We start from the raw sequence: 24,153 nt of genomic DNA on the forward strand, positions 1-24,153 counted from the left end.
CAACATATTCCAAAAAAGCTGGGACAGGGGCAGAGTAAAACTGGAAAGTTTCTGGAATAATTAAAAACACTTTTCACTGATTAGGTATTAAAAGAGCAACTATTGTACCGAATAGTTTAACAGTTTAAGAACAGCGTTTCTCGATGCATGATTTTAATAAATGTTTATATGTACTGTATATGTCCATTATGACCCACCCTCACAGGACCCCCACAGAGCAGGTATTATTTAGGTGGTGGATCATTCTCAGCACTGCAGTGACACTGACATGGTGCTGGTGTGTTAGTGTGTGTTGTGCTGGTATGAGTGGATCAGACACAGCAGCGCTGCTGGAGTTTTTAAACACCTCACTGTCACTGCTGGACTGAGAATCGTCCACCAACCAAAAACATCCAGCCGACAGCGCCCCGTGGGCAGCGTCCTGTGACCACTGATGAAGGTCTAGAAGATGAGCGACTCAAACAGCAGCAATAGATGAACGATCGTCTCTGACTTTACATCTACAAGGTGGACCGACCAGGTAGGAGTGTCTAATAGAGTGGACAGTGAGTGGACACGGTGTTTAAAAACTCCAGCAGCGCTGCTGTGTCTAATCCACTCATACCAGCACAACACACACTAACACACACACACATAAAATGGACAGAGTGTAATGTTATGTGGTTTCAATGTTATGGCTGATCGGTGTATATAGTGTTTTTTTAAGTTTGGGTTTGATTGTTATTCAGCTTCTCAATTACTGATTTTTGAATTCATAGGAAATAATGTTCAATAAATCAATTGAAACATAAAACATTTTGTTTTTGTCTTGTTTTAATCCAGTGCAGGTCAAAAATAATGATTAAAACTCTGCTGTCTGGTTTTATTTACATTGTTCTTATTGTTCAGGCCTTATTTACTGATCAATACTGATCAATAACAGTAGTTTCTGTGCTCACTTATGCTCTAGAAGCAGAATTGAAGTGAATCTCTGCAGTCATGTTCCAAAATCTCAGCAGAAACCTTTAAAGAAGCGTCTCGGTTAACACTCACGTAAGATAAAAGCCAAACCCTCTGAACCAATCAGCGAGCTCCAAGCTGAAACACCGACCACACAGCAACCAATCAGCGCGCTGTATGTTGAAAGATGGCGTCTCCTGTTTCCCGGACCGCGTTAGCATTGTTGCTGTGTGCGGCTTTTATAATTTTATGCGCTCATAGTTCTGAAACTAAAGCTAAAAAGAAGAAAGATATCCGGGATTATAATGACGCGGACATGGCGAGGCTGCTGGAGCAGTGGGAGGTAATACACTTCAGCTGTGAGTTCGCTTTGTACCGTTAGTCACGGTGTTCCGCACACTTTCTGCTATCCTGACGTCACCGTGACGACACAACTCTCGCACTAAGCAACCGATTTACATTTAACCCGAATTATAACCGTCTGTGTTCAATTTAGACCGATTTATATCACAATAATGTTTAATACTAGCTGTCTGGTGCAATGTGCAGAACACAACAATCAGATTACTGCATGAAACCAGACAATTATCAAAATACTGGGTTTAAATGTACTTTAGTTATCAGATCAGTCAGTAATTTGTTCAGTTAATAAAGAGATTCATCAGTAATCCAAATAGTCTGTGGTCAGTTAAGTCAGTAGTGAGATTTGTCAATAAACTAGTAAAGATAGGGTGGCCACTTCCATAACTCCAAAAAGGAGAAACATCAGACCCCGAAAAGGAGAAACATCAAGGAGAACATCAGACCCCAAGAAGGAGAAACATCAGACCCCAAAAAGGAGAAACATCAGACCCCAAAAAGAAGGAACATCAAGGAGAACATCAGACCCCAAGAAGGAGAAACATCAGACCCCAAAAAGGAGAAACATCAGACCCCGAAAAGGAGGAACATCAAGGAGAACATCAGACCCCAAAAAGGAGAAACATCAGACCCTGAAAAGGAGAAACATCAGACCCCAAAAAGGAGAAACATCAGACCCTGAAAAGGAGGAACATCAGACCCTGAAAAGGAGAAACATCAGACCCCAAAAAGGAGAAACATCAGACCCCAAAAAGGAGAAACATCAGACCCCAAAAAGGAGAAACATCAGACCCTGAAAAGGAGGAACATCAAGAACATCAGACCCCAAAAAGGAGAAACATCAGACCCCAAAAAGGAGAAACATCAGACCCCAAAAAGGAGAAACATCAGACCCTGAAAAGGAGGAACATCAAGGAGAACATCAGACCCCAAGAAGGAGAAACATCAGACCCTGAAAAGGAGGAACATCAAGGAGAACATCAGACCCCAAAAAGGAGGAACATCAAGGAGAACATCAGACCCCAAAAAGGAGGAACATCAGACACCAAAAATAAGGAACATCAGACCCCATCAGAAGGAGAAACATCAAGGAGAAGATCAGACCCCAGACATTGTGTTGGACCGAATGAAAAACCGGTCTGTTCCTCCTAAAACCAGACGTATAGACGCACTATATTAAGCTGCTTCTGCAGTAAATCTAATAATGTTTATTTATTTATGATTCCATTTTCATTTTTACTCTCACAGGAAGACGATGAGATCGAAGAAGGCGATCTGCCGGAGCACAGACGACCCTCGCCGCCTATCGACTTCTCCAAGGTGGATCCATCCAAACCCGAGGATCTTCTGAAGATGTCCAAGAAGGGAAAGACCGTCATGGTGTTCGCAACCGTGTCCGGGAATCCTACGGAGAAGGAGACGGAGGAGGTGACCAGCCTGTGGCAGAGCAGCCTCTTCAACGCCAACTTCGACATTCAGAGGTACGAATATGAGGAAATTAAATTCATTCTTTACCGTCGTACTGATTAACCAGGGAGAGACTAGAGGTGAGAGAATTTTCCTTTAACTCATTCAGCCAGCGGTGGGTTCTGATCAGTTTGATTTAAACTGGTTTATTAAGTTTCTAGCAGCAGTATGGGGAAGGCCCTGTCCTGTTTCACCCTCACGGTGCCCAAATGTGAGCTCCAAAGCAAGTTTTACAAACAAACGATTGTGGAGGAGCGTGACTGGCATGCACAGAGCTCTAACCTCAACGCTTTGTTTCTAAACACCGTGTCCACTCACTGTCCACTCTATTAGACACGCCTACCTAGTCGGTCCACCTTGTAGATGTAAAGTCAGAGACGATCGCTCATCTGTTGCTGCTGTTTGAGTCGCTCATCTTCTAGACCTTCATCAGTGGGCACAGGACGCTGACCACGGGGCGCTGTTGGCTGGATATTTTTGGTTGGTGGACGATTCTCAGTCCAGCAGTGACAGTGTGGTGTTTACAAACTCCAGCAGCGCTGCTGTATCTGATCCACTCGTACCAGCACAACACACACTAACACACCACCACCATGTCAGTGTCACTGCAGTGCTGAGAATCATCCACCACCTAAATAATACCTGCTCTGTGGTGGTCCTGTGGGGGTCCTGACCATTGAAGAACAGGGTGAAAGGGGGTAACAAAGCATGCAGAGAAAGAGATGGATTACAGTCAGTGATTGTAGAACTACAAAGTGCTTCTATATGGTAAGTGGAGCTGATATAATGGACAGTGAGTGTAGAAACAAGGAGGTGGTTTTAATGTTACATTTCTCTCTTCCTCTCTCTCCAGGTTTGTGGTGGGCTCCAACCGTGCCATCTTCATGCTGCGCGACGGCAGCTACGCCTGGGAGATCAAGGACTTCCTGACCAAGCAGGAGCGCTGCGAGGACGTCACCGTGGAGGGGCAGGTGTTCCCCGGGAAGGCCGGCAAGAAAAACGACCAGGACCGAGAAGCAAACGAGACCAAGAGGAAAAAGGACAAGAAAGCGGCGAACCGAGCCAATCAGGGCAAACAGGAGCTGTGAGGGGGGCGGCAGGGACGTGGTCGCGGGGGGGCCTACACGAAAACCGGACCGGACTTAAGAGCTGAACGGTCGACTGGACGAGAGTCCCAGAGTGCTACAGACAGTTTATGTTCCTCACTCCATTTCTTTTGGTTACAGAAGGTACTTACTTCAGTAAAACACCCTGAAGTGACGTTAATCCTCCCGCTGTTGCTGCCTCCATGTCCGACAGGCGTCATTTACACTTTATAAACATTTAAACGTCATAAAATAATGAATCACAATCAGTTCTCTTTCACCAGAAATAAAATGTGTTGATTTTTTTTTACTTGATTTCCACACGTTTCCTTTACAATCAGAATAAAGTCGTGTTGTCGTTGTTTACAGCTCGTTTTTCTGTTTATTTTATTTAACTCTTGATTGACACCCTGGCACAAAAGCTAGTGTCGGTGCAGCACGGCTCTAGGAACACAGTTCGAGCCCTGCTTCAAGTGTGTGTGAATGAGTGAGTGTGCGAGGACTAGTGCTGCCACTAACCACTATTTTTCTATCGATTAATCTATAGACTATTTTATCGATTAGTCGATTAATCTAAATGATTAATTTTCCTCCAAAATGTAATTCAGAATCTCATTTAATCTTCTTTTACTGTAACACTAAACTGTAGGTGATAATAATCTAACCCAGAACTGAATGTAAACAGGGTTTATGTTCATATGATCACATTCTCAGGTGCTCCATATTAAACAGAGTGCAGCTCGTGTTCATGCTGTTCTGTACACACAGCAACGTGCTTCACCTTATAGCAGAGATAAAATAGTTAGATGTAGCCGCGTCTCATTAAGTCCAGCGTACGGTAACGACAGAACGATCCCCGATCCTAACCTCCACATTCACTCAACACTTACTGCACATTCTAAACCATGTAAACACGGTGCTGAGTGTTACGCTGTTACCGGCGCATTCACACGAGAAGCTTTTTGTGCTCTGAGCCCGACGCAGTAAAGTGCGCGGCGGTCTGACTGAACCCGCTAAGAGATACGCTATTCCAAGATCTCCAGGATTAAGCAGCGTAATGAAACGATATAGACGTGCAGCACGGCGCCGGTGCTGCTGTGGTACCATCAAAGCTTTACACAGTGACCAAACCAGCGTTTAGTTCTGTACCAGGTTTAAGTATCACCAAACTTTGGATGATTTGGGTCGTGGAGAACTTTGATCTTTTATTTGAAAGCTCTACAATCGTCCTCTGACGGCTGCAGACGGTGTTTTTTTAAGACGGAGCTTAATGCCGCCGACCGGTGACCGGAGCAGATACGACTGAGGTCCTGCACACGGCGAGTAGTGCTGAGGGAATCATACGAACGCTTATATGAACGGAGACGTTGTAGAAATTAAAAAGGATCATTTATAAACATAGTTTTAAAAACGACGAATCAACTTAAAATATTGAGGTCGACGCATTTTTAGCGTCATCGTCTAGGTCGACCAATCGCGGCAGCCCTAGTGTGGACACTGGAGTTTCTTTAAATCTGTTAAATTCACAGGAATTCACAGTGCTAGTGGAATATCCCGCTGCGCCACCTGGGTCCCACATTTCACGTCAGACTTTAAATTAAACTCATAAATTAAATGATAGAATAAATGAAGCTACGATAAACAGCACAGCTACATTAATAGTCGAATGTAAACCCAGAACATGCAGCGACGCTCCTAAAGACCAAAATTCTCCTCCGTGTTGTGACCCCCATGAATCGGTTGTTAGTTTTCCAATCTCAGTTCCCCGAGTCGTGTTTTTAGCTGATTTACTTCCACATCTTGGACGTTTTGACTGAGCGATTGCTAACTGAATTGCTGTAGGATCGCTAGGATGCCTCATTGTGCAGGTTAAGCAGTAAACATGAAGCACTTGAACGCTGCACGAATGAAAAAAGTAAAATAGCTAATTTCACAGTAAATTCCACAGTCCGTGAAATGACCTTCCCTAAACTGTTCCTGCAAAGTCATAAGCACGTCATTTTTTAAACAGATTAATTCAAAGATTAGAAGATAGGGGGCGTCATAATACTTTTGTCCACACAGTGTATATTAATGTGTGTGTATGTTTAATTCCTTCCTTCATTTTGTTATCTGTGACTCGGTGGGTAGCACCGTCACCTCACAGCAAAAAGGTCCTGGGTTCGAGCCCCAGGTAGAGTGTTCCGGGTCCGTTCTGTGTGGAGTTTTGCATGTTCTCCGTGTCTCTGTGGGTTTCCTTCAGACATCTAAAACATGATGTTACAATCCTAATAAATAAATACATTTCCAGCACAGTTTAATGTTTATTATGGTGCAGCTTCTCTCACAGAAGCTCCGGGTTTTAAACAGCTCTGAGAAGCTTGGACCCGGACCAGGAGAAGCTTTACCTGCTCCCTCTGACCGTCTGTCCTGACGTCGGATTCCCCGAGTCTCTGGTATTAGTGGTGTGAGGTGTGTTAGTGATGCAGAACAGAGGTGCAGGATGAAAGGTGGAATATTCGGTTAAACTAAATGCAGAACTACAGGAGCTCAGAGAGAACAAACGTTAAACATTAGACAGCAGATCTGTGAGAGTTTACTGGAAATTTGGGTTCTTTCAGATTTTTTTGGTCCTTAATTTAAAGGTCGAATATTCACCTGCATTTAATCATGAGGAAATTCAAAAAGTTTCCTCACATGTATATTGTGGTTATAAGCGGTGAGGGTGGAGGAGGAGGAATCACTCGTGTCTGAGAGACTGAGAAACTGGGTTCTGTTCTGTGTGGTTCTGTTCTGTTTGGTTCTGTTCTGTTTGGTTCTGTTCTGTTTGGTTCTGTTCTGTAGTAATCACTCGTGTCTGAGAGACTGAGAGACGCTTACAGTCCTGATTTAGCTCCATCTGATCTCCACCTTTTTGGAGGCTGAAAGAAGCTTTAAGGGGAAGAAAATTTCCAGCGTCGTACATCTGCAATTAATGTGTTTGGTTGAGCTCGTAGCCACTGATGCGCCGCTGCTTTTACATCATCATCACATGAAAATCTTCTTCCCCTTAAAGCTTCTTTCAGCCTCCAAACAGGTGGAAATCAGATGGAGCTAAATCAGGACTGTAAGCGTCTCTCAGACACGAGTATTTGAGCCTCTTTATCCTCTTGTTCAGGCTTGGCGCTGGAACCACAGGGCACAGTACACATTACCACCCTGGGTGCCAGTTTATCACCATAACTCTCAGACTCCGCCAGTCATGTCTTATGTAGACGACTGATGGGTATTCAAACCCTGGATCCCAGTGGTAGTGGGCTAGTGGGATTTACCAGTGTCAACTGAGTGCCCCAAAATTTAGCACATCAAAAAGTGACACCTATATAAAATATATAAAACCTGTTTAAAATATATAAAACCTGTATAAAATATATAAAACCTGTATATTATATATAAACCTATATAAAATGAGCATTAAAATGTGTAGAAGGAAGAATTCTCATCCAACATCACCGCATGGACCAAACCAGCTCGAGTTTCTGCTCCTAAAAGACTGAAGGTTGTTGTTCCTGTAATAAGAATATATCTAACAAGTTCCTGGCCTGGTGTCCACATACTTTTGGTTCCTGTAGTGCAGCACGAGCAGCGAGACAGGTGGATTTTTCACTCTTTATTTCTGTACAAAAGTGTCGGATTACTTTAAAATCGTTCACATTTACAACACGCTGATGTACAAACTCAGGATTTTAACCTACGCAAAGTTCAAATCATCCAGGAGACGTGATCAGAATTACGTTACAACTCAGAGGAGGCGTCCGGAACGGATCTGTTCCATTTTACCTGTACAATAAATAAGTAGAAAATATAATCTCTGTTATCAATCTGAAGGATTTTTTTTAAGAAACACATAAAACATAGAAATCACCATCCCCGAAAAAAGACCAGCTATTTCGGCATCTCCGATGGAAAACACGTTGCCAGATCTTTTCACAGGGTCGAACCCGGACGCGTGAACGTAGCTGTTATTGGTGTCTGGTTCGGCGAGTTCTGGCTCTGCTGGTTCTCTTGTGCGCTACAACGAAAGGAAACGGCGAAACCTCAAACCTCACGAGGTGAATGACACGTAAAATCGGAATCATTTTTTTACAGGATAGAAAACGTTTCTTGGAATGACGAAACACCACAGTGTGGGCGGGGCGGGGCGGGGCGGGGCAGGAGGGGACGGAAGGGGGGCGACAAGGAAAGTCTGGCATCTGGCTTTTCGGAAAGATTTACACTGACGACACGACCCGAAAGATTCACGTTAACGTCCACGTATCACACACATCACATCGACATCACACATGAGAGGAGCCACGCCAACGCATGCTTGCTCTTGATTGGCTGCTCGGAGTTCAGTAGTCCTGGTTTGTGCGGGCTGAGAGGGACGAAGATAGAAAGGGAAGCGGAGGGCCGAAGCGTCGCCTCTCAGAGCTTCATCACCCGAACGATGGGCATGGGTAGCACCTGATGCAGCTTGGCGCGCTCTTTGTCCACCGCCATCCTCACCCAGTCGGGGCGGAAGCCGCCCTTAAAGCCCACAAACACCAGCTTATCTGGAAAGAAACACACACACACACACACAAGAGGTTCAGAGTAATAAAGTGTGTTTTATTCGGACCCACCCTCAGTGCACATACGTCAGTTCTGTTCACAGAACCTGAACAAGAACGTTCAGCTCTTTGAGTGTTGAAATTAAAGTGTTCCATCATAAACTGATGTTAACGCTGACAGATCCTCACGCTACGCAAAGCCAGGGAGTGGATTATGTTTATTTATATTTTGGGGAGGGGGGCATTTTGAGCACAGCTGATTATTGGGGAGGGGGGGGGGGTTCTGTCTCTCTGTCCCCTAGTATATATATTGTGATTTACAGCCTTGCTTGTCACCAGCACACAACTAACCATCTAAAAAAGCCAAGTGCTCGTAAATCTTACCTTTCAATTTGACATTCGGGTCGGCACCAAGTCTTTCCAGCACTTTGGTCCAAGCTCCTCTGGTGACCAGTTTGCCTTTGGAGGTGATCATCACTATAGAGCTGAGAGAGGAGAAATGATTGGATAAATTATTCAATCCAGCTGCTTTTTCCTCTAGAAAAGTGTGAAAAACAGAAGGTCCAAGTTTGGGGGTGTTTGGGTGGTGCAATAGTCACCACCGCTAAGATCTCAAGCTCTTGAGTTGTGCTGTCGACCTTGTCTGGCATCTAACAGGGCCAAAATGGCTATGTCTGAGAAAGGGAGGTCAAGTTTTGCTGCAAATGTGACCTCTGCTGGATGGTCAATGCACCTACGCTCAAGGAGCACTCTACATTCGAGACACGACTCTCTGTGAGATTCCACTACTGTCTTTATAGACAGGAGCACAGGAATGATAGAACGGGAAAGGGACTTCCCTAAACTGCTGTCACAATGTTAGAAGCATTTTATTGAATCAATTTTATTTAGGTTTATTTAGAAACAACCAAATGTAAATGAGTGTCCGTATACTTTTGGCCACACAGTGTGGCTCACTATGTTCTGAACAGTGAAGAGTAGAAGCTGAATCCTCACTCGTCCTTCAGGCCGTTGACGTAGTTCTCAAGCTGAGCCGGGATTCCCATCAGCACCGCGTTCCTGAAGGCTTTGGTGTCCAGAACTTTGCCGCTGTGGCCGTCCAGCACGGTGAGGTGAACGCCGTCCTCGGCGTGGTAGATCTTATTACCGTTCATCTGCAGGAGGACCAGACAGACAGAGAAGAACGTTCAGTTCATGAACACACAAACATTCCTGCTCACAGAAACATTTCAGGCAACTAAGGGATGAGTGGCAACCAGCGACCTTCTGATTACTGGTCAAGTACCAACCTACCATCAAGTACATTTGCACACGGACCTCCTTCTAATTACTGACTTCAAGTTTAAGTCTTGTGAGAAGATTCTCAGAAATAGAAGAGCGGTGGGGCGTCCGACAAGCTCACGATCAGGCGTCCGAATACTTTTGACCATAAAGTTCTTCGGTATCATATTGAGTGTAGATGTGAGAGTGCTTCCTACCTCTGTGTAGGCAAAGTCCTCCTTGATGTGGAAGAAGCGCGTGGTGTAGGACTCGACCTTCACCTCCAAGAAGTGCTCGGACATCTGAGACTGGAGACGGAGGAGAGAATCCGGTTAGGAATCACGGGCGGGGCTGATTTAGCATTTTAATGCTTGGTCGTGCTTACCAGACTGGACCGGGGTAGTTTCTTTGGCATGGGCACGTCCACCACGGGCATCTCCGCGTATTTGGGGTAGGCCTGTGCCATGCAGTCGCTGGGGCCGCTGCCTTTCGGGATGTGGGCTTTGATCTTGACCCTCTCGCAGCCTTTCTCTGAGCAGAAGGAGAACGTGTCTCTGTCGTTGTGAGCCTGAACCTTCAGGAACAGAAGCCTGCGGACACACGGGGATGCAAAAATCACACACAGAGCACAAACCCTCCAAACAGACAAATCAGTGGAACACCAAACACCAGTGGACCTTCTTCTAGTGTGCCGATGTCCAGTTCTGATGCCTGCGTGCCCATTGTAGGAGCTTTCAACAGTGGCCAGGAGTTGCATGGGCACTCTGACTGGCACATTCACCTCATCACCAGGATTAAAATCATCTGCACTTTGATCCACGGTAGATCTTCTGATGGTCCGGATCAGACCGGTCAGTGGCTCGTCCCTATTTGGACCACTGTGGGTGGGGACTCACCATGCCCGCCTGTGACGCCCCCTGTTGTTTGGGTGCTACTTCAAACCAGTCGTCTGATCATTATAATCTGGTCCCGATCAAAGTCCCTTCAGGCGTTCAACACATGAACCACGAGGAGCCTCCATCAGATCAACATCTAATAGATCCCTCACATGCACCAGAGCTGCCAAACAGTCCATGAACTAGATCAGTGTTACTAATTCGAGCTGTCAGACACCAAGCAGGAGATCCGATTCATTTCAGCAGGGCAGAACGAGCTGCTTTACCAATTTACTGCACTGGGTCATTTATGAAAGGTTTGACTTACAGTATGATGCTTATTTATTTATTTAATATACTGTATATAAGCTACACAAACAATACAGATTATTTCTACAGCTAATTATCGTATTATAATAAAGAATTCTGTAAAATTGTGCTGCATGTGTACGTATGCTCAGTCTCAGTAAATAATTCCCTGTATAGTTAACACAATAAATGAATGATCAGTACTAATGGAGCGTCATACCCAGTGTCCTCCTCCCAGTAGTAAAAGCCTCTGGCCTGGTGTGAGTGGCTGATCTTCTCTCTCTGTGTGGTCCTCAGGAACACTCCGGTCTTTTTGGTCTCTTTGGTGAGTCGGTTGTGGATGTCGGAGATGATGATGAACGTGGTGCCTCTGGGGTAACAGAATCCGACACTGATCCAGTCGTTCCTGTTAGGAGAAGTCAGAATTAATTAGAATTAATCAGATTTAATCAGATTTAGTCAGATTTCACCTCGGTTTGGTGTTGTGTCCTGCACTGACTCATTCTGACCACTAGGTGGCAGAAGAGGATTGACGGTTTGATCAGAAAGTCAGGAGCTACATGCTAATTTATGCCAAATTTTTATGATTAATATTATTACAACAGAATCTTTCTTAAACTCTTTACAAATAACCTGTGCGGCTCTAAATGAACATTAAGCGCCAGTGTAGATGAATAATTTTCTTATAATCCTTTATTTAATCGTTACTGTTGTTAAAGCAGGTCACAGAAAGGCTAATATACAGATTCAGAAAGTATTCAGACCCCCGGAGAGTTTGTGGGCTTTTACTATTGCCATTTTATACCCATTAATCTACAGAAAATGCTTATAGAGTAAAAACAAACACTGAAACTTCTTATTTAGGGGGTCGATTTGGGGATTTTGCCCAGTAATCTTGTTTGTTTTTTTTGTTTTTTTTTATTTGCACTTCTGGAGTAATTTTATGGTCTACAGTCATAAATAAGGATTGTCAAAGCATACTACTACTAAATAATAACCTTTGGTTGTCGCGGGCCATTTCTACACCTACTGCACATTTATTTCATTACTTACTTACATTTTCTTGGACACGAGAACTTAACATTACGTCTGTTGTCTGTTGCATTGTAAATCAGTTTTTTGGTAATTGTCGTGATAGATTGCAGGAATAAATGTGCATCAATCGTCCTAGTGTATACAGTTTAAAATCTGATTCTCTCATGGCATCGTTCGATGACTGTTTTTGTAAATAATTGTGAAAATACGTTGTATAAATCCGTTGTAAAAGTTACTTGTGATTTTTAGTACAATCTTGGGAATTCTTAAAATGGAGAGGGGCAACACTGCTTCAAACCCTTTGCTGTGGCATCCAAAATGTGGTCTGTTTGCTTTAATGATCTCTAAGATGTGTTTAAAACTTCATAAGACTCCGACTGTTGCTCACAAAGGGTCTACAAGGGTCCACAATTTATACTGCATGGTCAGTCCAAGGAATTTTCTGTGGATCTTCACGATTAACTGGGGCAAGGCATCGATCAGGGCAGGAATATTTACATTTAAGGGCCTTGCTCAAGGGTCCAACAGTGGCAACCTGGCAGTTATAGGTCTTAAAATGGGAAACTACCTGATTACTAGTCCAGTACCCTAACCACTAGGCTACAACTGCCTGGATATAAAACAATATTTTGTGGCCTCTATAATTTTGGGATGGAACAAGCTTGGCACAACCTTAAAACTTTGTAAAGTTGACAATTTAATCAAATTGGGCATTCAGGCAAGAACATACTTGGTTAACAAGGTAGAAAAGAACCAAATGGTCACTCCAAAAAGCTCTAAAAGTCCAACACAGAGATGAGAGAATCAGTTGGATGGACAACCATCTCCGCAGCATCAAAAAATACGGAAGCCCCTGTTGAGAGGTATTAAAAGGTATATAAAGCACACTTGGAGTTTAGCTAAACAACATGGAAAGGACTCTTTACTGGCCGGAACTCTATGAGAAACTTAAAGAGAGCAAGAACTCCAGCCAAAAGATGGCGGTTTACATACAAAATGGGATAAACTGCCCAAATCTAGGTGTGAAAAGCTTATAGGGGCTTTTATAAAGTTTTAAATAAAGGGTCTGAATGTCAAATCAAATCCAAACCACAATAAAGTGTGCAAGAATCCACTGTATGGTACTGTGTCTACTGGTGGTTCCTGTTACAGTTCAGTATCACTGACCTGTTGAAGTTGATGATCCAGACAGTGACCTCGGCCGGAGCGGCGGCGTCCCAGTGCAGCGTGTAGCTCTTAGCCAGAGTGACTACGGGCTGGAACTGCTGGTAGTGATGCTTCTTCCCCAGAGCTCCCTCCAGCTCCAGCGGGTGGTCCGGGTACTCGTCCTTCACCATCTTCATGTTCAGGTTGGCCGGGATCCGTGCCTGGACATAAATCTGACCAACAGGAGAAATGATCAGGCATCAATCCTGCCGTTCTGGTCAGTATTTAGTAGGGAGGCATTTTTCCTCTTTTTGTATCCTAATCCAGTAGAGGTTAATGAAAACGTTGCCACACCCAATCTGATCAAGGGGGTCTAGGTTGTTACACGCCCCGTTCGATGTGCACAGCCAGTCGCAGGGTTGTGTGGCGAGCCACATACCGCCACCTGTGATCAGCTACACTGGACAACAGAAGCCAAACCTGCACCATGGGCGAGGAACCCTGTTTCAGCCATTGTCCCTCCCCCCCACAGACCCACAGCCAATCTCAGAGCAGAGCTGAGAGGGATGCAACTTTTGCCAAATTCTTTTAACCAATAACGAACAAACTTAACTGAGTTTCCGATCATATCAGGTCATACTCGGGTACGTAACTTGCAGATAGATGCCAGTTAGGCTCTCTTGGACTCCTGATAGATGCTTGGATCACGTTTTCAATGCTAGTAAGCCAACAAAACATTTTATGTTCAATACAGGGCATCACTTACTGAATACATTACACCAACATTATGCCTTTTTGGAGTAGCCAGTCCACCTACTGGCATCCTTTTGGAAGGAGGGGAAATCCAAAATGTCCAGAAAAAACCCCAAACAGGATGCCAAAGCCAATCTACGTTACAGCGTGGCATGATGATGCACTCAACAAGTCCAGCGTTCCTCAGCGGCCTCTCCAGTCACAAGATGTGAATCCAGCTGAGCACCTCTGGGATGGGGTGGAACTGGAGATCGACAGCATGAAGGAGGTCATATTCAACATGGAGAGAAATCTCAAAGGACCATTTCCAACACTTTGAAGAACTGAGGAACTTCTACCCAGCATTAGTGTGGTGCTCCTAATACAGTGGCCAGTGATTATATATGTAGAATTTTATACTCATAGCAGGACTTGGTATTGTATAAACAACGTGGAACATAAGCGTTATGCAACTGTGTGTGTGTGTGTGTGTGTGTGTGTGTGTAGGTGTGTGTAAATCAATCCGTCAGTCAAGCGTCTCCTGACAGATCACTTAATTCCACTTAATTACATCAAGCGTAGTCGTGTTTTGGATGATGACAGGCTGTGTGTGCCCAAGTATCGGTGTTTATGCCCTGACAAATTCTGGTTGGCACCAAACAAAGTCATGTTTGGGAGCCAGAGAGTTCTAATCTCTCACCTGGGCAAAGTGCCCGCTGCAGATGGCGGCTCTCCAGTCTGGCACGTCGATGCAGTCCGGGTGGCGCAGGAGCCAGTTGTCTTCCTTGACCAAGAAGGCACCTGGGTACTCGCTGACCGAGCCATCCACGTCGTGAAAGATGGTGGTCTTATCTCCGTCCATCTGCATCTCGTTGAACCAGGGACCGGGCTCTCCGAAGAACACGCGGGACGTGATCTGAAACCAGAACCCAAGATCAGTTTCCAAAAGTATGCGGACACACCTTCTGATTATTGGGAGCCAAACCCATTGCTATTAGATGAAGAGTTTTTGAAGACTGCACAAACATTTTCATTTGTAAAATCAATAATAAGTGCCCAACATTGGGGCAACAGTTTGGGGAAGGCTCTTTCCTGTTTCTAAACTACAGCAATTGAAAGTTTTGAGCAGTTGAACTAACTACAGGCACCAAATCAGGACAGGAACTGTGAAAGAACCGCATCTCACCGGAACATCGTCGAATACAACATCAGTGACGTTGTTGTTGGGGCAGCTCTGCCACGAGTTGTTCAGCCGGAAGCCGAAAGCGCTCGTATGCCGTCCGTCCAGCGCGACGTATTTGCGGAAGGTGCAGTTCTGGACGTTGATGGGACCGTCGTAGATCTGCATGCCACGAATCGGGAAGTCCCTGCAAAACAGACGCCGGCGTCAACGTGTTTAAAATTCAGTTCTTGACTCGAGAATGAGACGCCAGATGAAGTGGATCAGTGAGTGTAGTTCGTACTCGATTTTCCAGCCTCAAAAGTGATGAGGGGTTGAGGGGACACTCGTGTAATTCATATCGATGTGAGCATAATAGGCAACATTCATGATCCTCATGAGCCCTGGATGAGGATTCTGGCAACCGTGTGGACACGTGTTTACTAAAATAATATACATTTAGGGTGGACGACTCCAGACACCAAACATGTCACGACTAATCAACTACACCCGGAGTCCTAAGAGCAACTCCTATGTGGATAACAGAATCATGGAAGGTTGGGGTGCTTACACTCCTCTAGGAAGGGTCCTGCCACTGTGGTCCAACCCGCTCGGCCCCCAGATCCGGCTGTCAGGAACGGGCATCCCTCTGTTGTCGCTCTCTCCCACGAACAGCGAGTTCTTCACCTCCTGTCGCGAGCCGTCATCGTCCGGGAAGGTTCCTCCGCTACGCACACACAGCGTGAAAGAAACTCAGCTAAACGCCCTCACCGCGTGCTCATCGAGACTCCGGACTGCCAGTTTACTCTGCTGAATTACTTTCGCACCCGGTCAAAGCCCCGGATTTCCCCAATGCGTCCCACCAAGCCAGCCATATATGGCGTTTTCCAATTACAGCCCCGGCGCGTCCGGCTCGACCGCTCAGGAAAGTAAAAAGGCGTCCGTTTTATTACGACCGCGAGACGTGTGCAGGGAAAGTAAATGAGCGACGGAGCAGCAGACCTACCTGGCTAAAGTGAGGCCGATTCCATTATCGGCAAACCTGCGGACAATAAAGACACACGGAGTTAAACGAGGCCGGACGGCGTGCACGGACACAATTTATTCAAATTATAGCGTGCAGCCAATTCCACCGACTGATAGAAGCGAGCGATTACACTGGTAATGACGATCATAAAAAAATAATATTTCCCAGCAGTGGAACTGGAGCTAAAACATCTGCACATCCAGGTTCAGGACTGTAGATTAAAAATACATATTAATATTTTTATCCTGATTATCTTTCTATTTCTAACTTGAATCCTTTTATTTGTTTCTTTATAAAGTATAAATGGTGCAACTTGAAACACAGAGCTACAGCTGGTCCATCTTCACACCCACCAGTCTTCTGAGGAGGCTTGTAATTGGATTTAGGAACATGTCTACAGTCATCCACCCACATTCACCCATTAAACAGTTTGGTTTGGCCTGGCTGGCAGGCTGGACTTGAGGTCAGGGCTCTGTGCAGGCCAGTGATGTTCCCCAAACTTGCCTAAGCTGGAATCAGAAACGGCTTCCTCCACCAGACTTCGCAGTGCAGTGTTCTGACCTGTGGTGACGCCTGCATCACATCACTACTGCCAACGTTAGGCACTGAGCATGGTGATCTTGGGGTTGGATGTGGATCTTTGAAGGTCCAGATGATCCAGTTGCACAGAACAGGTGAGCTGTTGTTGCTCCTAGATGTTTCTTTTTTTGTTAATGCATTTTCTCCACATTTTCCTCCCGATTTAGCGACTTAATTTTGTCTTCCGCTGCAGTGAGATACCAGATTGCATCCGAGGAGAGCATGTCGCTGTACACGCCTCTTCTGACACGCCTCTTCTCGCCCCTGCTTTCTGCACAGGCGTCTCTTCCGCCAATCAGGGTCCTTACACAGCGTATGAAGACCCACCCACCCACACACAGCCCGGGCCCCACCCTGCAGATACGGTGGCCAATTAGTATCTGCTGCAGGCACTGCCAATTATGCCCACCAGATGGCACCCAGCCGACCGGTGTCAACACCGAGGTTCTGAACTCCTCAGAATATCCCGCTGCGCCACCTGTGCGCCCCACTCCTAGATGATTCTAATCAGGAACTGATTCTGTTCTACTGCCGTTCTACGGAGACCGCATGGTCGCATGCTTCACGGTATACACACGCTAACCACATGTGTGGCTACAGTCGCTAAACTCGCTGGCCAAACCCAAAGGTGTGCAGATAGATAAATGATGGTTCTATCAGGCTGTTTGCTTTGTATTTAGCGGATTAACTTACTGGCAGTCATCGAGCCAGACGTCTCCTCCTCTGAGCCACGCCCCATGGTCCTGGTTCTTATAGGCCACAAAGTGGTGGATCAGAGCGGGCACTCTGGGTTTGAAGGGGTCGGCATCCTGGTGAGGGCCGTACCTGTCGATCATCGCAAAAAGCATTTATTTATATATAAAGCATGATATTTTCTAACCTGCTGCCATGAGCTTTCTCTGTTTGGAACATGACTCAGAAGTCGTGTCCGTTTTATTTTTGGCCGCTGTGACTCACCTAGCACCAATGAGCGAGAGGAAGGGTCGCTTGTCCTTGGCGTTTGCTTCAGTGGTTTTCACGCCGTTGTCGAGGATCATCCCTGCCTGTGAGAACAAACCAAACCAAGCGAGACGTCAAAAAGATCCGTACGTGCTGGAGGAGGTTCTGCTCTTACTCATCCTCAAGGACGCCTGATTAGCCAAAGCGACGCTAAACTGCGTTCAAACATTCAAGGGTTTAGGAAAAAGAGCCGGGGGCTGATCACCAAAACGGAACCTAAACTACAGAGCTGCCGAGCCATTGAACAACGACAATTAATTAAGAAATGAGAGATATAGAGCTATTTGTGAGCCCACGGTTGACATGATTGGCTCTCTCCCTCGTGCTCCGATCGTAAATCTTCCCCGGCAGCACAGCGGCATCTTCACCGTAATGATGGTGTTCGGAGGGGGTTCCTAATGTCCTGCCCTATTTCTGCCACACACACTCACCCGGTAGTTGGAGTGGGCACGGTTGTTGATGAATTTTCCCAGCGGCGTGTGCTCGGTCCTGCCCGGCGAGTACATGCCCTCCGACGGACCGGTGGGGACGTGGTGGAAGATGAACCAGAATCCGGTCTCCTGCGGAAACACACACAGTAGGAGTTCGGTGCAGGCACGCGTGAGTCTGCACTAATGGAGCTGCATGATGATGGCAGAGGCGCCGAGAGGGAACTGGCCAAAAGTGTTTGGACACCAGAGCAAAAACAGAATCTCTCACTCACTCACTTTCTTAACCGCTTATCCAATCAGGGTCCCGCTTATCCCAGCTTTTCAATGGGCGCAAGGCACACAGTAACACCCTGGACGGGGCGCCAGTCCATCGCAGGGCACACACACACACACATTCACCTATAGGGCAATTCAGTGTCTACTGACTGCATGTTTTTGGACTGTGGGAGGAAACCGTAGTTCCCGGAGGAAACCCACACAGACACGGGGAGAACATGCAAACTCCACACAGAAAGGACCCGGACCGACCCGCCTGGGGATCGAACCCAGGACCTTCTCGCTGTGAGGCGACAGTGCTACCCACCGAGCCACCGTGCCGCCCAAAAACAAATTCTATTTATTAGAATAGATCTAGGACGACAGATGCTCTTCTGAGAAGCTTCTCACAGGTGTGTGGGAATTTGCGCCCGTTCATTTCAGTTGATGTTCTGGTTCATCCCAGAGCTGTTGAGGTCAGGACTAATTGATTTATTACACCTGCTAGCGATTATTGTAGATGTAACGCTTGATTTGAATCATTAGAAGATAGGGGGTGTCCGAATACTTTTGTCCCGCACCCATCCTGGTGTAACGTCACTTACCTCCGAACCTGCAGCCGAGCAGTCGATCACGTTGTTATTCGGGTTCGCGATCCAGAAGGTGGAGGTGGCACTGCGAGACAAAAGGAAGAGAAAGACAGGCGGCGTTTAGAGCTACGCGTCAAACTGGGCGCTCGGGTGGGCGAGGACCGCACGGATCCAGGGTTCGAATCCCAAATAGTCTTGCGGGCCGGATGGGAGTCTCCGTACAGACGTGTTTGGCGTCCTGTACTGGGTTTGTTACTCCTTTCCAACCACTGATTCTAAGGGAACAGGACCCACAGCAACCCAGACCACTCTCAGTAGATTCCCAAAACCCAGGGGGAAAAAACAACACCCCACCCACCACGCCCACCATCACAAATTACATCCCATCATATCTCATATACAGTGGGAGCCTAGTGGGTGGAGCTTTGAGCTGTCAATTGGAAGGTTGGGAGTTCCAATCCCATCTCTGCTATGCAGCCAATGTTGGGCCCTTGAGCAGGGCCCTTGAACCCTCTCGGCTCCAGTTGCGCCATACAAAGGCAATCAGTGTGTGACTCTCCATGCGCGATACAGATCTCCATATGAACCCTGGTACAGGCGAAAAGAAGCGGTGGGTGCTACACACGTGTCGGAGGGGCCGTGTGTTAGTCAGGAGTGGAGGTCTGCAGCAGTAGAGGGGAAATACCATCAGGGAATCGGATATGACTAAATTGGGAGGGAAATCTAGCAGGGGGTTCATTTGATATACGACCAAAAGTATTGGGACGCCTGACTGTGAGCTTGTAGGACGTTCCGTTTCGAAAACAAACGGTATTAAAACAGAGTGACGTCTGTGTGATCTTTCAGCCTGAGCTTCTGAGACGCTTCTCACAAGACTTTGGAGTGTGTCTGTGGGAATTTGTGCCCGTTTAGTCAGTACAATTGATGACAGTGTTTGTACGGCTGAGCGCTGATTGATCAGTTGATGTTCTAGTTCGTCCCAGAGCTGGTGAGTGGTGCTGAGGTCAGGGCTCTGTGCAGGACATTGAAGTTTGTTTAAACCGAGGACCTTCCCTAACATGTCATTTCAACATGCTGTGGCTGGAACACGAGTTAGAAGTGGCGTCCCAATACTTCTGTCCGTGCTGAACTCCAGACAGTAAATCATGTGGTGTGGTTGATCAGCTCGACGCGTCTGGACGTATCGCGGGACGAGAACCGACTCGAACACAGACGCCGTGTCCTCAATTAGCGCTGGAAGAACCGCCGCGTGTTCCCGCCGTATCTGCGCCGGCGTGCTGTTGCCGTGGCGTTTCTGGAATGAGGTTTTGGCTGTTGTGAGCGGGTGTGAGAACATCGTCAGGCTAATTACGGGGCTGAAGCTGCACCCGCTCACCACCGCTCACCACCCCCCGTCAGGACTCGAGCCAGAACTCAACAGTGTTTATCTGTGCATAGTTTACAGCATTCCAGCTAAACACACACTCACACACACACACACACACACACACACACACACACACACACACACACACTCACACTCACACACACACTCACACACACACACACACACACACAGTAGATCTTATGTTGGTTAGTACCAGGCACCCTCACACACACCATCAGATCCACGTCTAATAGATCCCTCACCCTCACATGCACCATCAGATCCACATCTAATAGATACCTCACCCTCACATGCACCATCAGATCCACATCTAATGGATCCCTCACCCACACCATCAGATCTACATCTAATAGATCCCTCACCCTCACACACACCATCAGATCCACATCTAATAGATCCCGCACACGCACCATCAGATCCACATCTAATAGATCCCTCACCCTCACACACCATCAGATCTACATCTAATAGATCCCTCACCCTCACACGCACCATCAGATCCACATCTAATAGATCCCTCACCCTCACACACACCATCAGATCCACATCTAATAGATCCCTCACCCTCACACACACCATCAGATCTACATCTAATAGATCCCTCACCCTCACACACACCATCAGATCCACATCTAATAGATCCCACACACACATCAGATCCACATCTAATAGATCCCTCACTCTCACACACCATCAGATCTACATCTAATAGATCCCTCACCCTCACACGCACCATCAGATCCACATCTAATAGATCTCTCACACACGCACCATCAGATCCACATCTAATAGATCCCTCACCCTTACATGCACCATCAGATCCACATCTAATAGATCCCTCACCCTCACATGCACCATCAGATCCACATCTAATAGATACCTCACCCTCACACACACCATCAGATCCACATCTAATAGATCCCGCACACACACCATCAGATCTACATCTAATAGATCCCTCACCCTCACACGCACCATCAGATCCACATCTAATAGATCCCTCACACACACACCATCAGATCCACATCTAATAGATCCCTCACCCTCACACACACCATCAGATCCACATCTAATAGATCCCTCACCATCACACGCACCATCAGATCCACATATAATAGATCCCTCACACACACCATCAGATCTACATCTATATCTTTCCAGAAGGTGGATTGGCTGCTTTAAATCACAAATACATGTGAGTGTCCAGTCCTGTGATAGACGAGGTTCCCTGTTAAAAACCCTCCAAATTTGTGGCAACAGTTTAAGGAAGGTCCTTTACGGCTTTGATGCCCTTGTAAGGATTGGAGGATCCTCCGGTGGGCAGCACAGAGCCCAGAGCTCAATTCAGGATCTTTGGAATGAATCAGAACTTTGATCCCAAGCCAGAAAGGACACAAATTCCCACAGGCACACCCCGGATTATCAGAGAGAAGACTATTTTAATGCTTGTGGTCACTGTCAGGCGTCTGTAAACTTTCGGTTGTACAGGCTGAACGAGTGCAGTTTTCTGGAACATGACTGACTGGATTGCAGCCTCGGCTCAGTGAAAGGTGGGCTACACTGCTTCAGAAGATCAGAAAGCCCTCGTGGTCGCACCAGTGACCCAGCAGCCGCAGTTCAGGATTCACCGGAGCGCCGCGAGCAGCTGCGAGAGCAAATGAGACGACGGCGAGAGCGACGGCGAGAGCGGCGGAGTTCGGCGGCTCTCTCATTCTTCTCCGATCTGCTGATTTTAATTAGAGGAGATTAACTCCAGTCCCAAAACACCAGCCTGAGTGAACGCGCGGATAAAAAAATAATTAGCGTGCGGCGCGGCCGTGAAGAGGAGCTCGTTAGCGCGGCGGCGTAGGCTGGAGAGGAAACTTAGTGCCAATTATAACGGGAGCGGCGCGGTTTGGTTAGGGTGACGAGTGACGTCGTAACGTACGAGCGCTCGAATTCACAACGTAATCACCAAAACTACCAACCAGGGCAAGCCATAGCCTAGTGGTTAAGGTACTGGAGTAGTAATCAGAAGGTCGCTGGTTCAAGCCCCACCTCTGCCAGGTAGCTGCTGTTGGACCCTTAAGCAAAGCCCTTAACCCTCAGTTGCTCAGACTGTATACTTTAAATCACTTTGGATAAAGACGCCCGCTAAATGCTGAAAATATAAATGTACCAACAAACCTACAAATTTAGTCGTGTCCAATTCCCGGATTGTATTTCCCCTCTACTGCTGCAGACCTCCACTCCTGACCGAGGAGGTAACACACTCCCCCTCCGACACGTGTGCAGCACCGACCGCTTCTTTTCACCTGCACCAGGGTTCATACGGAGATCTGTATTGTGCACAGAGAGTCACACACCGTCTCTGTGCAGCACATCGATCAGCCAGCAGAGGGCGTAACTGCAGCGGTTATGATGAATTCATACAGTGCGCCCACCCTCGTACGAGCTTTACCGCTGTGCCCGAGCCGTGCGTCAGATCGGCACCCTATTCTGAACGGAACCAAAATGGAACTGAGGTGCTTGTATTCGGGTTCGTGTATGTGCCGTCTCACCTGCAGTCCTGGCGCGGCTTGGCCACGTATCCCGGGAACGCCCCGTCCGTGATGCCCCGGCACATCTTGCTGTCTCTGTCGGAGGGCAGCAGGGTTCCGGCTTTAATCATCAGCCCGAGGCAGTGCTGGAACGTGTTCCTCTCCTCCGGACCGTCCTCGGTGAAGAAACAGTGACCCAGGGCGTCGTAACCCACCACGTCCTTCACCTGCAAGATGACGGCACGGCGTGAAACGTGGGGTTTAGACCATGAGTCCATCACACCACCACCATGGACCTTCTCACCACCTTCTCAGCAGGGCGGGTCTTTTTTTTTTGAAGGGGCCAAAATGAATGAACCATCAGACCATGAGCTTATCGGACATCAAATGGTAGCTAAGTGGTTAGAATAAAGAATTAGTAATCGGGAGGTTGCTGGTTCAAGTCTCACATGTGTCAGGTTGCCTTGTTGGACCCCTGAGCAAGGCCCTTACCCCTCAATGTTGCAATGTATACGATCAGCTTCAAAAATGTAAGTGTAAATGTTTCCTCTCTTCTGGGAAGGCTTTGGAGTGTGTCTGAGGGAATTTGTGCCCATTCATTCATTCAGTAGAGACACGCGATGACCCGGCTCACCTGGCAGTCCGAACGTTTCGATGAGTGAGAGTTTGTTGGTACTTCCCTAAACTGTTTCCCTAATCTGTTAGCAATGGATGTTTCAGTAAGAGCTACATTCAATCATTATTAGGGGTGTCCAGATACTTTTGGTCGTACAGTCACCCGGTGGTTGGTTGGCACAGAGGCTTGGCGAGTCAGTGTGCCAACCAAACACCCGAGTACCTCGGCCTGGTGGGAGAATCAGAGGGTAAACATGACGCCCTGGTGTTGGTGTCATACCCTGGTGTGAGGCGGGTACGAGGGTGGGTGGCGAGGCTCGTTAGTAGAGCAGCTGGGATGGAACAGACGGCAGTTATATAGCGCCGTTAACAGGGTGGCATCGGGCGGCGTGGCAGGAGTTTTATAACCAAACAAGGTTTGGAGAACAGAGTCGTTCCCCCGAAACTTCTCAGCAAACTCAGCAAATTTTTGGGCGGGAACGTTAAAAAGAAACACAGGCGGTGATTACGAGCTGCGTTTACGGTGCCCGTTAACGAAGAAGGAACGCGTGAGGGTCATGTGACTCACCAGCAGGCCGTTGGAGCTGTGCACGGTGACGCAGCGGGAGAAGGTGTGATGGATGGACAGGTCCTTCACGTAGGTGGGCGGGTCGTAGCCCCCCACCTCGTCCACGTCTCCGTTCATGTGGAAGTGCACGGGGTAGTGACCCATCGACTGCTGACCCATGTGCATCAGCTCCACCCCCTGGACGTGGACCGCCTTGAAGCCGCGTTCCACCTGAAACAGAAGAGGGTCGTCACTCGCAGAAGAACAGCCAGGCGGTCGGAACAAAA

At 47.1% G+C, this 24,153-nt stretch overlaps 2 protein-coding genes across 2 annotated transcripts in view; one reads left to right on the forward strand and one right to left on the reverse strand.

Annotated features, from left to right (window-relative positions):
• The first annotated feature begins 1,126 nt into the window (after positions 1-1,126).
• mesd (mesoderm development LRP chaperone) lies at positions 1,127-4,219 on the forward strand. Its single transcript, XM_063012968.1, has 3 exons — positions 1,127-1,282; positions 2,548-2,780; positions 3,620-4,219. Exons 1-3 carry the CDS (start codon positions 1,127-1,129, stop codon positions 3,852-3,854), a joined length of 624 nt encoding a protein of 207 aa, XP_062869038.1. The 3' UTR covers positions 3,855-4,219.
• Positions 4,220-7,466: 3,247 nt separating this feature from the next.
• The window catches only part of LOC134331943 (cell migration-inducing and hyaluronan-binding protein-like), a 49,861-nt gene continuing 33,174 nt past the window's right edge, over positions 7,467-24,153 (reverse strand). The window contains exons 12-28 of the mRNA XM_063013518.1: positions 23,888-24,097; positions 22,726-22,931; positions 18,814-18,883; positions 17,954-18,082; positions 17,481-17,566; positions 17,217-17,348; positions 15,924-15,959; positions 15,489-15,644; positions 14,945-15,125; positions 14,459-14,674; positions 13,048-13,259; positions 11,066-11,251; positions 10,047-10,251; positions 9,880-9,969; positions 9,398-9,555; positions 8,786-8,886; positions 7,467-8,404 (exon numbers count right to left, since the gene is read on the reverse strand). Of these exons, the coding sequence (XP_062869588.1) occupies positions 8,277-8,404; positions 8,786-8,886; positions 9,398-9,555; positions 9,880-9,969; positions 10,047-10,251; positions 11,066-11,251; positions 13,048-13,259; positions 14,459-14,674; positions 14,945-15,125; positions 15,489-15,644; positions 15,924-15,959; positions 17,217-17,348; positions 17,481-17,566; positions 17,954-18,082; positions 18,814-18,883; positions 22,726-22,931; positions 23,888-24,097 (2,502 nt within the window). The 3' untranslated portion in view covers positions 7,467-8,276. The remainder of the gene's footprint in view (positions 8,405-8,785; positions 8,887-9,397; positions 9,556-9,879; positions 9,970-10,046; positions 10,252-11,065; positions 11,252-13,047; positions 13,260-14,458; positions 14,675-14,944; positions 15,126-15,488; positions 15,645-15,923; positions 15,960-17,216; positions 17,349-17,480; positions 17,567-17,953; positions 18,083-18,813; positions 18,884-22,725; positions 22,932-23,887; positions 24,098-24,153) is intronic.

The sequence above is a fragment of the Trichomycterus rosablanca genome, chromosome 17, assembly GCF_030014385.1.
Source record: "Trichomycterus rosablanca isolate fTriRos1 chromosome 17, fTriRos1.hap1, whole genome shotgun sequence".
Classification (NCBI taxonomy): domain Eukaryota; kingdom Metazoa; phylum Chordata; class Actinopteri; order Siluriformes; family Trichomycteridae; genus Trichomycterus; species Trichomycterus rosablanca.

Coding starts and splice junctions, on each gene's coding strand:
- mesd (XM_063012968.1), top strand. CDS start 1,127: ATGGCGTCTCCTGTTTCCCGGACCGCGTTAGCATTGTTGCTGTGTGCG. Junction 1,283..2,547: donor GGCTGCTGGAGCAGTGGGAG/GTAATACACTTC, acceptor TTACTCTCACAG/GAAGACGATGAGATCGAAGA. Junction 2,781..3,619: donor GCCAACTTCGACATTCAGAG/GTACGAATATGA, acceptor CTCTCTCTCCAG/GTTTGTGGTGGGCTCCAACC.